At 39.3% G+C, this 13,630-nt stretch overlaps 1 protein-coding gene across 18 annotated transcripts in view; it reads right to left on the bottom strand.

Moving 5' to 3' along the window:
* Positions 1-13,630, bottom strand: part of ANK2 (ankyrin 2) — a 565,434-nt gene that overhangs the window by 357,689 nt on the left and 194,115 nt on the right. For 3 of the 18 annotated variants that reach the window (XM_048846716.2, XM_048846725.2, XM_048846732.2), the window contains exon 1: positions 10,483-10,665. The exons of 5 other annotated variants lie outside the window; for them this stretch is intronic. In XM_048846716.2, the coding sequence (XP_048702673.2) occupies positions 10,483-10,566 (84 nt within the window). In that variant the 5' untranslated portion in view covers positions 10,567-10,665. Of the gene's footprint in view, positions 1-10,482; positions 10,666-13,630 lie in introns of those variants that run through there. 10 more of the 18 variants (XM_048846758.2, XM_048846731.2, XM_048846759.2 and 7 more) reach the window with 5 other exon arrangements.

Raw genomic sequence — 13,630 nt, 5'->3', positions numbered from 1 at the left:
ATTGTGAAAGAAGAAATGTTGCCCTTAGTGGCACTAAAAGAAAACCTGTGGTGTTGATAAAGAACACACTTGACAAAGCACTGACAAATGCCGATGTACCGTGGTGCAATGGATGGAGCACCTGCAACAGTCAGGGGGAAAGTAGGCTTTATCGGACTTTTGAAAAGCAATCCCAAATTTCCAGAGTTTCTCCCTGTTCATTGCATCATCCATCATGAACATCTCACAGGCAGATACTTCAAGTATGAAAATGTTATGAAAACTGTCTTGGAAATTGTCAATTTCATCCGCTCGAATGGGAAGACTCATTGACAGTTCAAAAATTTAATTGAAGAGCTGAATCTTGAAGACAAACCTAACGACATCTCTTTCTACTGTATTGGGAGCTGGTTATCAACCACTGATGTCTTAAATAGGTTTGTGGAACAGTTGGAGCCTATCAGTGCTTTCCTTGAAGAAAAGGAAAAGGAAAAAAGTCCTATCCACAACTGAAAGATGAGCAATGAATGCGGGATCTGATGTTTTTCACTGATATTATGCAGCATCCAGGGGTGAAAGTAAGGCGGTTGTGTACCGGTAAAAAGTGGCCGCCAGTACTGGCCCCTACTGACTTTATTTAGAGCCCCCCAACCCCCGCCCCTTTTGTCCAAGGCCCCGTCCCTTCTGGCAGGGCCGGAGTTGGCCCCTGTACCAGTAAGTTTTCAATTTTACTTTCACCCTTGGCAACATCTGCAAACTCTCAACATGGCGCTCCAAGCGAAGGATAAGATTATTTCTGGCCTTACTCAGACAATCTTCAGCTTCCAGAACAAGTTAAAGCTTCTGCAAAGAGACAGTGTCAAGAGACTTCAACCATTTTCCCCATCTCAAGAGTAGGGTAAACACATTCCCTGGAACATCAAAGTAGAGACAAATTCGAGGAACACAGAGGTAAATTACAATGACTGCTTGATGACTTTCAGAGCATGTTTGAAGACTTCGCCTTTCTTGTAATCCCCATTCATAGTTAATGTGATCAACGACAGTTGTCTGATTCCCAAACTGTGGTTACAGAAACATTTACTGTAGAAATGGAACTACTGGAACTCCACAAAGACCAGGCTTTAAAGATGTTGCATAAATCACAGTTTACAATCCAGTTCTGGAAGCAAGGCCTGGAATGAAGTATTCTCAACTCAAAAAGATGAGCGTGCGACTCATTTCAATTTTTGGCCCAATATACTGCTGTGAATTGCCATACTCCATGACACTGTGAGTAAAATCAAAACATCATGCAGTCCTTACAAATCAACATCTGACCAAGCTCCTCTGTACCGCCTTGACAACATATCAACCAGATTTCCAAAGACTTATGACCAGGACGGAGACCCACAAGGCCTCTAGCTCTTGCAGTAATTAGCCGTGATACAGTAAGTAGGATGTTAATATTTTTTTAAAATGGATGTGTAAAGGTTGTTTGTATCTTGCAGCTCTCAGACTTCTGAAGATTATCGTATGTGGCTCAGAGGGTCAGTTAATTTGGCCACCCCTGCTATAAACTCATGATACTTTAATCCATATTCTGGTGTCTGTTCTTCCTTTGATATAGACACGGAGTAGTTGCAGCATGTAACTGTAATACCGGAATAACAGACCCTTTTGACTACAAGTTAACTACATGAGAGCAATTTTTTTAACATAACAGTGAATCACCAAAAAGACCAGAATCGTTTCTGTAGAAAAGAATACGAATTCACAACATTTTTCTAACCTTCTCTTATACTTACGTATTTTTGAACTATTTGAGACACTAATGTGCAGTGATTATATGGTCTAACTATATTTTGAACATTGTTCTGCCACATCTTTCAGGTTATCACAGTGAACAGACTGTATTTAACATAAAAAACACAATTTTACATGATTCTGTAGATTCAGAGCAATACACAAGTTCACACAGGCAGTTTATTCAGATCCAACAATTACAGCACTGTATATAAGAATATGTCATGCAAGGCTATTTATACTATTCATTGCTCAAAGGAGTAAATAAAAGCTACAGTTATGCTTTGAGCAACATAGCATATGGTAGAAACCTGTAAGGTGTTTAACCTAGACAATCATTTCAAACCACAATTACGGCAATTTATTTAGCTGTTTCCTCCGGAGCCTAAATTGCCAACATAGACCCTCTCTCTAGAGAGCACTTCATACAGAGACTGAATGTTTAAATGTTTGTGTATGCTCACATGTGCACATCAGCTAAATTGTAGAGCAAAGGTAACTTGGACACAGCTTACTTACCTGTATGTAAGCATAGGGGCTAGCCAGCGGGATGCAGCAATACAAAAGGTGAGAGAATTCAAGCAGGCATCCATTAGGGTTTAAATCAGCCCTGCCCAAAGTACTTTATCTTTGTTCTGAAGGACCGTTTTTGTATTTCCAGAAGTCTATGAGGGGCATCTTTTATTTTCTGGACAATGTTCAGGCAACTGGCTTAAAATACCTACAAGTCAGCAATGCCATAATCTTAAATAAATACACACACAGGGCCTCATTTCCACAATTTCTACTGAATGCGCAAAGGGGAAAATGGAAATGCGAACTGGGTATTTGCATTTCTAACTCTTAGATTTGTATGTGACCATGTGGGCTATGTCAATGAATTTAAGTCTTGTCCATGCAGTTCAGGAGCTGGTATACACCTGAAAAATTGGTCTATCATGTAGAGGTCATTTCTGGCTGCATTCTGATGTTTGTGAACAGTGACTGAGTGCCGTATGATCTATGACATGCATCCATGCAGTATATAGTGGGACGTTTCCATTGCACTTGAAATAACAAACAACTCAGTTCAGAAGCAGTCACAATGACTTCAAATGTAGATCTAAAACACCTCTGTTCACCGAGACCAGAAACTTGTTTAGTTTGCAAAGACTGGAAAATATCTAATTGCAGCAGTTTAACCAGAAGGTAAAAGCTCTCATTCCCAAGCTTCCCTCTGCACCTCTCACCCTGTAAGGTCCAGGGTTCCTTATTTTTTCCTTAAACATTTGCCTGCTATACATGTGCCAATTCATGCACTGGCAAGTTTGCATAGAGCCACAAACTTCACCTTATGGTCAGCACACCCTCCCCAAGTAGCGATTGTGGGGGCGGCAGGGTATGTCACAGAGCTGCACAAAACTTGGCAGCTTGATGGGGATACTGTAGGGTATGTAGAGGTTGCTAGGCTGAGACTGGGACCTGTGCGTGTGGGTAACTGGATGCTGAATGGGGGCTGTCTGGGGAGCAAAATGGGTGCACATATTTGGGGATATCTAGGTGGATGGATTGTCTAAGGCTAAGTCTACACTTATGATGGCATGTAGAGTACAAGCGCGAGCCACATTGCTATATGCCGCAGTGAAAGGCATGCTACAGCCACATGTGTCACTGTGGTGACTAATTAATAATACTAATTAGTTAGCACAAGGATAAAAGCAGGGAGTAAAAAGTGAAAAGTGTTGCATAGAACTACTACAAAATATTTTTAAATCCTGAGCGTACAAATGGCAGATACAACATGGAGACTGGAAACATACAAAGACAGATATACAGTACTAAATTTACTACTTTTTTCTACTGTTTGTAAAAAGTATTGCTCATCAGAAGAGCTTTGTGTTTATTAAAGACAAGATTGCAACAGTGCTCATGGGGCTATGGGGGAAAGTATCCAGGTTAAACAATCTGAGGCTGCTAGCAGCAAGAGTAGCATGGTTGAAATATTCACTCTCTAGGAGGACGTGTTGAATAGTGTAATGCTAACTCTAAAAGAGTTGCTTTCCATTAGATATGGAATATTATGCATTTCATATCACATTGCTAAGCACTGAAAGAAATTTTCATGTAATCCTAAATATTTTACTAGATTGGGTCCCAGCCATACATCTAAAGAAGTCAATAATGAAACTCCAATAGGTTCAGTGGAAGCAGGTTAAGACTTTTGGAATGCTTTACTAAGATCTGGCCTGTCACTAAACAAAAAAATTTTGATTTAAATCATTATCCTTTGGTAGTCCCTAGATGGTGGCAGGTTCTACCATTAGGTTCTCTTTGGTAGCAGGTGTTGCATTCCCACACAACCGAGTTAAGTCAGAACATCAGCTGTGCTGTCCATTGTCATTTCCCCTTTTCATTAGTGCTAACAATGATCATTACATGCTAATGCTCTCATTCCTAAAGTGTAATATCACACCCATTGCCTGACTGCAGTAGCAGAAGCATCTTGTACAACTCCGCTATAACCATTTTCATTGCTGTCAATGATTTATACAGTGCCCAGAACTGCATTGTACAAGGTCTTGTTCTTCATATGTCCTCATTGTTTACCTTCTGCATGTGTTCCTGTCCTTGGTGCCAGAGACTCTGTACACTGGTATAAGTATATCAATATGCTGCCAAGAGTACCAATTCCTAATGTAGATGTGTGGCTCTGACAAAGTGGGGCTTATACCTGTGAAACTTGCCCACTGATGTAGTTACACCAATGCCAATTTCTCTAATGTGTATTAAGCTACACGTAATTCAACTTCAATAGTCACTACAGGTCTGATACACATTTACTCTCAGGCCACATTTACATCTATTTTAAGGCCACTTCACAATGCTGCATTGGTCTTCATTGGCCTTGGTATGAATGAGAACCAAGCCCACTGTATACAGAGATTTGTATTTTTATACAAAGTTTTGCAATAGGTACCTAAAATGAGGTGTACTATAACTAGAGGTGAGCCTGATGTGCAAAGTCCAAATCTTGATCAAACAGTCCAGGAGTATTGTGGTTTTGTTTTCAGTTCATCTCTAGCAATAACTGTATAAGGGGTGGGTTTGTAATTAACGTAAGATGTTCTTAATAAAGTCACAAAAGGGAAAGTGTTCCCTATCATATGCTCTTCATCAGCTTTGTGATCTAGCAGTGAAATCAAGAGACTGGAGATCAGGACACCACAGTTCTATTACCAGCTCTGCCAGAACATGACCTGTGGAAAAATCATTTAACTAAATGTGCCTCAGCTTCTCCTTCTTTAAAATGGGGTTAACAGAGGGTTGGAGGATTGACTGGAAAGAACTTGGAGATCACTGAATGCAAAGCACCATTTACGCTTAAGTAAACATTAGTTGAACTCTGTCACTTTGATTTTACTTAAACAATTTTCTCCTCTCAGGTTCACCTGGCAGATGATCTCAGCCAATATTCTGCTCTCCTTTCATGCACAGAATTCAAACTGGATCAAGTAGTGAGAATAGGATATCATAGTTGAGCTGAACTGCTCTGTGGAACAGAGAGGAGAATTTTACTCTGTCTTAAGCATAACATCCCTAGAGAGAAAATCAAAAGCTAATAATAGTTTTCAAATAGTACATTAAAATTAAAATATAGTTCTCTTTTAACCCCCTCATGTACATACCTACCTCCAAGGATATACCAAACTTGACTACAGTTTCTCTTTTTGTTGACTTCCGTTATTAAACTATCCACAGTACGTCGTAATTAATAGGGAACTTTATGATCATCAATTTCATTGTTGCAATGGGTGAATGTCCTTAGTGCCTACTGAGACAAACACAACACTCTCTTCATTTTATGTTTCTATCTGCTACAAACAGCAATCAAACCTGAAGAAAAAATATGACCGAAATGAAATTGTGACCATGCAGTTAATTTCATACCAAGAATCTAATATACTGTAAAGCTTGTCAGAGAACAGGAGATGGGGGCCAGATTCTGATCTCAGTAACACCACTGTAAACACTGAACCCAATTCTCCTCTTGCTTACACCTATGAAAAGTGGGAGCCACCGAAGCCAATGGAAGTACAGATCTGAAAAACTGGTGAGAGAGGATAATTCGAACCACTGAGTATAAGAACGTACTTTTATTTCTAGAATTGTTCATCAGCACACTAGACTGGTGAGTGGTCTTAAAATTAGAGCTGCTAAATTTGGTTTAGTTTTAGTACAAGCGATTTTAGCCACTCAAATGTGGATGAGAAAAAGAAATAATTTATTTAACATAATTGTTCTTCACCAGCTCCTTCTGCCCTTTAAATTTGCAGTAAAATCCAGCATTCCACTGACATTAGCAGAGGTTACCCTCTCCTAGGATGGTGGGATGGGGAAAGGGTTAAACTAACCAGGCAAGAGCCTATCTGTTGGTGCAAAGAGTAGTGTAGACCCTGTCCGTTTCCAGGAACAATGGCAGAGATTGGGAGATAGAATCAACTGATGAAGACCGGATGGGGCAGAGCTAAAGGAAAATAAAGGCAACAAACAGCGCAAACAAAACGCAGCAGATGGGAACTATTATTTTAGAAATCTCCATATTGATTTTACAGGAAGACTGACCACTGGTTAAAAATTTACTTCTGATGGCACTCACAACAGCTTTGACTAATAAATATTTATGACATCTCACTAGCTTGTATTCCACAAATATAGAGATCAATCGATACAGAATTTTCCTCTGAATTTGGCGGAGGGAAAAATGAAGTAATTTACAAAGCTAATACAGTAAGTGTTTAAATAGCTACATTTATAGTCATTAAAACTGAACAGCCTGTAAGTATAATTCAACCTCTGCAAGCCAGTCTACAATGTTTGCAAGCACAAACCTGCAGGAGATATTTAATATGAAAAATGGCAAATGTGAAACTATTGGCTAAGCTTAAAATAGGGTGAAAGATTCAGGTTTAGAAAAATAAACACACTAATCACACCAGGCTAGCTTCAAATAAACAAATAACCATTTTTTGATAAAAAGAGAAGGAGTACTTGTGGCACCTTAGAGACTAACAAATTTATTAGAGCATAAGCTTTCGTGAGCTACAGCTCACTTCATCGGATGCATACAGTGGAAAATATAGTGGGGAGATTTAGCTTATGCTCCAATACATTTGTTAGTCTCTAAGGTGCCACACGTACTTTTCTTTTTTCTTTTCTTTTCACGGATACAGATTAACACGGCTGCTACTCTGATGTAACAAACTGCAAAAGCCATTCTCTCAGAACTCCCAGAGCCTTGCATGTAGGTCTGCAATGCAAACACCAGACTTCGTGTCTTCTTTATTGATTTGTCCTCTTAAGTAATATAAGGCCAATCTGCAAAATAATTATTCCCTATTCTACACTACACCTAGGTTGTTTAAATAAAACAACAACAACAAGCAAAACTAACAATTACATTTTTTTCTTATTATTTATACTATAGTGGAGCCTAGATGCCGCAGCTGAGACTGGGTCTTCATTGTGCCTGACACGACAAGCATAGAGTGAGAGGCAGTCCCTATAGTTAATCACTCTTGAAGAGCAACTAATGCATCTGTTCAGAGTGGGAGTCTTTATTAAAGTGAGACAGACCATTTCTGCATCCATCAATGATACATTTTGTGTGTTTTATGATCACCAGTTTAATAAAAATCCGTGGGTTTTAGAAACCCTCTTGCCATCTGTGTTTGTATTACTGGAAACAGAAACAAGTTAACTTGCCACAAAGAAGCCCACAGGCTTTTCCTAACAGAGAGGTGTTACAATTTTAAAAAAAACCAAAAGACTCATTTCCCAGGACAATAATGTACTATAATAAGAAATTAACTTCATAGAATCCCACAACTCATGGCCCAAGCCAAGCATACTCCAATGAAGCCAGCGGCAGTTTGAGACCTTCCGGTAAGTACTCACCATTGCCCTTAGCACACCTTCCAGAACGTGCTCACGATGCCACAGGATGACACCCCAGGAGCTATCAGGGTAATTTTAGGAATTAATCAGCACTATGGCACTGTACAGGTTGGGTGTTACAACAGGCACCAGGTGCACAGGCCCAGTGACAACAGGTGCTGCTCCACGTATGACGTATGTTACTACTAAAGTGCTGACTTTACATTAAGAATCATCCCACTGCGCTGAATACAGGAGCTAAACTGTTCATGCTGCCCCTACACCACCATTCTAATATATCCCATCTTTCTCTGATATAAGCTTTTGACTTCAGTTAACTCTTAGTATTAATATTTTCTTCTAGGCAGAGTAAAAAAAATTCTAAAATCTATTTAGGCCCTAATCCTGCACACTTAGCCATACAGTCAGATTCCTGAGCTTATGAGGAGGCCCAGGAACTTTAGCAGGACTCCAGGCAGCCATGAAGATCCACCTGCATGGATCTGACTGAATCGAAGTCCTAGCAATGTATCCCCAGAGTCGACAAAGGAATCTTCATGTGCTGAGCCATACTGCCACATGGAGACTCCACATGGAAGCAAGGGTCCAGGATGCAGGCAGGACCCTTTGCAGGCTTGAAGCCTCAATGTCTAATGCATGCAAGTCATTGTTATAATATGTGTAAGGAAAGTTACCAAGAAGATAAGGCTTAAAGATTATTTTGTTGTACTTGAATTGAAATAGCTCAAATTATTTTTTTTAAATTATCAAAAGATTATTTTAAAGAGCTGTGTGGCCACTTATTATATTTCTGAAAGATGTAGATATATTAGCCCTTGGGAGACACTGGACCTTTTTTTTTTTAAATACACACATTTTGATGCATTCATTTGGCTAGCAGCAGACTGGAATATATTAGCATTTTAGGGACAAGAAGTGTCTGACACACTTAGGTTTTAAAACAACCTAACAGATGTAACTCATAAAAGTTAGAGATGGAAAAGACCTAACTATATTATTAGATCTTCTAGCCCATCTCTCTACCAATGCAGGACTGCTCCAAGTTCCCCTAGTAATAATGTCTAATATAATTGCACTTGATTACCTCGTTTCTGCATGTACATACTCACAGGTGCACACACAAATGAGTTTTACATACATACACACAGATAAAGGCCCTTTGAAAATTTGGCCCTAAAATTTAGAGTTAAGATGAGGCAGAAATGCTAACACCTGACGTGCTATATAAAATTCCCCACTGTGTGGAGACTCAGGCAATATTCCAGGCACAGTGGAGTGGGGTGGGGATGTTTCAGCCTTCTCTCCATTTTCTTGCTTTGGCTGGCTTATGTCACATACTTGTAGTTATTCAAACACAGGCTTTGTGAAATATAAACGTACATATTATATTTATTATTCATCAGGAGACTTCCTTTACCGGTTCAAACTTCTTTTTCTAAAGGCCTGTGTTAATTAGTCTCCATTATACCCAACATATACGATCCAATTTCTAAAAATATAGTGGTTTATTTTCCTGGAACACAATGTTATAACAATATAAAGTCTATACAGGTTTAAAAAAGGCAACTGCAAAATATATTAGTGAATATTCACTGCAAGCTGTTTTTAAGGGCCAGATTCTGCCTCACTTTGAGCAATACCTTACTAGACAGGTTGTCCAATTTAAATCAGACTACTTGGAGGATAAGATGTTACTCAATGAGAGGCAGAATCTAGCCCTTAATAAATAAAACATGGGTGAGTGGCTGAGATAAGTTTTTGCCTTACCTGCCATTTTACAATTTTGCAGGATCATCTGCACTCTTTCACATTAAAAGAAAGAGAAAAGAAAAATAGTCAAGAGCAATTTGTTGATTTAATCAGTGGTCTTAATTGTACAAGGACACTACTTCAAGTCAGGGGATCAACTGTTTGGTACTGGAAGCTGTAAAAATTAAATCAGTCACTCAGCCTGGCTGTAGAGAAAGAGTGTCTTGGAAACTGGGTGTGGCTGTATAGTTTTACCTTATTGGTTTTCACCACTGAAGTGCTACAGGGATCTATACAAAATGCTGAACTGTATTTTTTAAATTAATTTTATACCTTCTGTTTAGCCATTTTCTTAAACAAACATAAGAAATACAGAACTTTCTTGGCAAATTAAATGAAAGGTGGGTAAATTCATTTGCAGGTAAATTTGCAGTCATTCAAAAAAAAAAAAAAACCCATAAAAGTTAAGTCAGAGACGACATGCCCAGGTGTAAAAATCTCTTCTGTCACAACTAATTGCCTCTATCCGAAAAGGGACATACTGAATCCAGTGCTGAAAGGCATTTGCGGTCTAATGAAGTCAAGACTAATGCAACAAAACAGGCTGCTGCTTGTCAAAAAAGCCTTTCACTTCACTGCCCAGATTGGTTAACATAACATTATTAGTTCACTTTCAAGACACACCAAAAACCCTAGGATTTTCTTTCTCACCAGGTTAGCTATGGAGCCATCCATCAGTGGCAGCAACAAAATCCCTCTCTAAGCTTCATGTACACCACACACCTTAGCTGTATACACATCACAGAATCTCAGCCAGCTCACCCATTATGAGCTCTACATTAAACTACAACGTTATCAACAAACAGTACTGCTTGCCTTTCCCTCATCTACAGAGGAAGAGAAAGTGGAAAGCTATAGACATATCGCTGCACTTCAACCAAAGCTCGATGCTCCAGCATCCCTAGTCTCCAAACCACTCCTACAGTCTCGCTCTGTTTCTTCACACAACATTTTTGCTGTCTCTGTTCTCATTACCTTCTTGGGTCTTTTCCTCCTCTGATTACTGCCGTTGTACTTCTCCCCACCATCACTTTTCTGGGCTGCTTCTCCATTCATCATTTTGAACAGTTTCGGAAGCAAAGAGCTCTGCCATTAAACCCTCCCAACTGTACAGACCATTTAGTGAGTGTGTCACTTGCTGGAGAAGAGGAGGAGTGTATGTGTGCACGTCTGTGTGTGTGTGTGTTGGTGGGGGAGGGAAGAGGGCGCACTGGGAGGGTGAGCATGATGATGTTGCCATGGCAGCAGCTGCCACAACTGTTTATCTGACTGCATTGTTAAATCTGATTCAACCAATTAACAACAGAATCTGGATGCTTTACAATGAAGAAAGCCTTGAACTGAGAATGCCAGGGTCTAGCACAGGGTGCAGGGATCAGCATGATGACTAGCTGTTGCTTGATACAATCTCCTTTTTTACGAGATGTGGGGAAAAGGCTGCACAAGAATCCCTGTATGTGAGAGCACTTCAACGCAGAGCGGATACAAGGCACATAAGATCACTATAGCAAATTTGCAGTGCTTCCTAAACCCAAGGGGGTACATTACATTTTATGCAAAGGAAGGATGCATTTGGCAAAATTCTGCTTTCAGTTATATACTGGTGTAAACCCACATCTAATTCTTACTCCAGATTTGCAGCATGGTTACTAAGAGCATTCTAATTTTGGAACATTAAATTCTGATTACAATTATTCCGTTCCACTTGAAAAGAAACCCACAAAGATGGAAGTCATATTTAACTAGTACTTTCAGTGGAAAGAAAAGTTGATAGTGTGAAAGGAAGAAATGAATGTTAGAAGCTAGACCTTCTCTTACCTGGTATGCCTGCTGGGCACAGACTCCTGATTTGTTTTATTCTAATCAAAGAATCTAAATCAAATTTATGAATATATTTTGTTGGATCCAATTCTTAAGTGGGCAAAATTCTCATTCCCAGGTGCCATAATACTTCAATAACAGTTTTCTGCCTGTGTTAGGACTGGAGCCCTGAATAGCCTTCCAGTATTCTATCCAACCTCTCTAATTCATGAATTAAGATTTATTATTTCAATTACAGTAGCAGACAGAGGCCCCAGTCAAGATAGGTTCCATGTTGTACTAGGCGCAGTAGAAACACACATACCCTTGTCCTGAATCCCATGCACATTAGTGAAGTCACTGCTGTAACATCAATAGACGAAGAAAACTACATGTGGAATTGTTGAGATTAAGTCCAAATCATACTAAAATGGTTTCCACAGTGTGAACAAATAGTTCAGAGTCTAAACTAAATCACCCCCACCTTGTTTTGAAAGGACTGATGTAAATGCTTGTAGGAATAGCAAAGAAAGTTCTTTATTTCTTCCAGTGAATATGCTAACAAAAATACTCTTCCACTTACTACTGAACAAAGAAACAGCGAAACTTGCCCTCCTTCCTTAACAGTAGCTAGGGTGAGGGAAACAAAAGGAAGAAGTCACTTTAACTGCTTACTCAGTGGAGGAGGAGGAGGAGGGGTGAGAAAGTGGAAAGGAACCAATAAGGCATGAATGTGCAGTTCCATGACTAAATCAGCTGCTAACACAATGAACATCTGCATCATAACAACAATATGTTCAATATGCAACAGCAGTCTGCAACTCTTTATTTAGAGCTACTTAGAGGTGACTTTTTTCTTAGTAGAAGTAGGAATCTTCATATTGAAGTAAGGAGAGGGATAACTCAAAGAAGGCAGACACAATATTACTTTGCATCTGTTATGCCATAATTAGAGCTGTAATTTGTCATGGTAAATGTTTGGGGAAATCATGGAGAAGTCGTTTGTTATTAGTGTCAGGAATCATTTGTGAAACCTAGAAAGACATGGGCGTGCTTTTAACTCATAAGCAAAATACCCGTGTGCTAGAGTAATTTTTAAATGCTCTATCTTAAATGCTCAGCTGTTTTCCCTTTCGGTCCCTTTCCCTTGTAGGCCTAAACTTTTAAAACTTTCTGTTTACATCTATATCTCAACTACAAAACTGCTCCTTGATGTGCCTTGGGATGAGGTACTTAGTGTTTGTTTTGTTACTGTATGAATTTCTCTTGCAAACTTCACAAAAACTGGATAAATTTAAAAACATGGATTTTTAAACTATGAGAATCCCAGACAGAAAAAAATATTGACACTGGAAAAAACAGCACACTGCATCACTGAAGAATCATTGACTATATTGTATTGCAGTGATGCAGCTTGACTTAGAAAGACCGCTCTCTTCAACTCTGAGGCTTGCCTCAGGCCCCCGAGAATATGGAAGCTGCTATCCCAAATTTCACTCTATATTCTACATCTACTGTGATCTTCCAGCTGGAAAAGGAAAACGAAAACATGGCTGCCAGAGAACTCTGACAGCCAAGGAAACAGGCAGGAAGTCCCAAGAGTTATTCATGGTGGAAGGCTAAAGCCAGATAAAAGAGAAAGACTAGGGAAAAAACAAGGCTACTTTCACTGCAATGTGGCCAGGCATCAGTGAGAGCTTGTGAGATCAGGGGTGCATGAAGCAGGTTTCTGAGATTTTCACTTTGATTAGGTAGGCTTTAAAAAGTTCTCACAGCTCTGCCCTCACATAAGCTTTTGAGAACACAAAAATATAGGGGGAAGCAGCCACTTCTGGCCAGAAGACCAGACTGCAAACAAAGGAGGATTATTAGATATTAAGAATAGGTGTTTTGCTAGTGACAGTGTGCATTTCTTCTCAGATGTTTTCCCTGTTCTGTTAACTTATAATGGCAGCAGTGCAGCATCACCCTTATGGGAAATCACGGGTATACTGTGACAATATTCCAAAAGGAATAAATTGAAAAGCTTGTTGTGACAAGCATATCAAATACCTACTAATGGGACAGACAATGCTAGAAGGGTACAAACTCGCTGAAGGACGACATCCTCATTAACCTTAACTCCTGTTTCCCTGTTTTCTCTAAGTCTGGGAATTAATTTTTGGCTACAGGATCTTACATGCAGTCATGGAAAATAATGTTCACACTCTGACATGTTACAATTTCTTATATCCTGTTACCACAGAATATGAAACTTAGTAAATAGGGAGTCAAACTGTTTATCACTGAACATATTTTATGTGAACTAATAATGCCTCACTTG

The sequence above is a fragment of the Caretta caretta genome, chromosome 4 (assembly GCF_965140235.1).
Source record: "Caretta caretta isolate rCarCar2 chromosome 4, rCarCar1.hap1, whole genome shotgun sequence".
Classification (NCBI taxonomy): domain Eukaryota; kingdom Metazoa; phylum Chordata; order Testudines; family Cheloniidae; genus Caretta; species Caretta caretta.
Note: the sequence above shows the minus strand (reverse complement) of the source record. Positions and strands in the feature narration are given on the sequence as shown.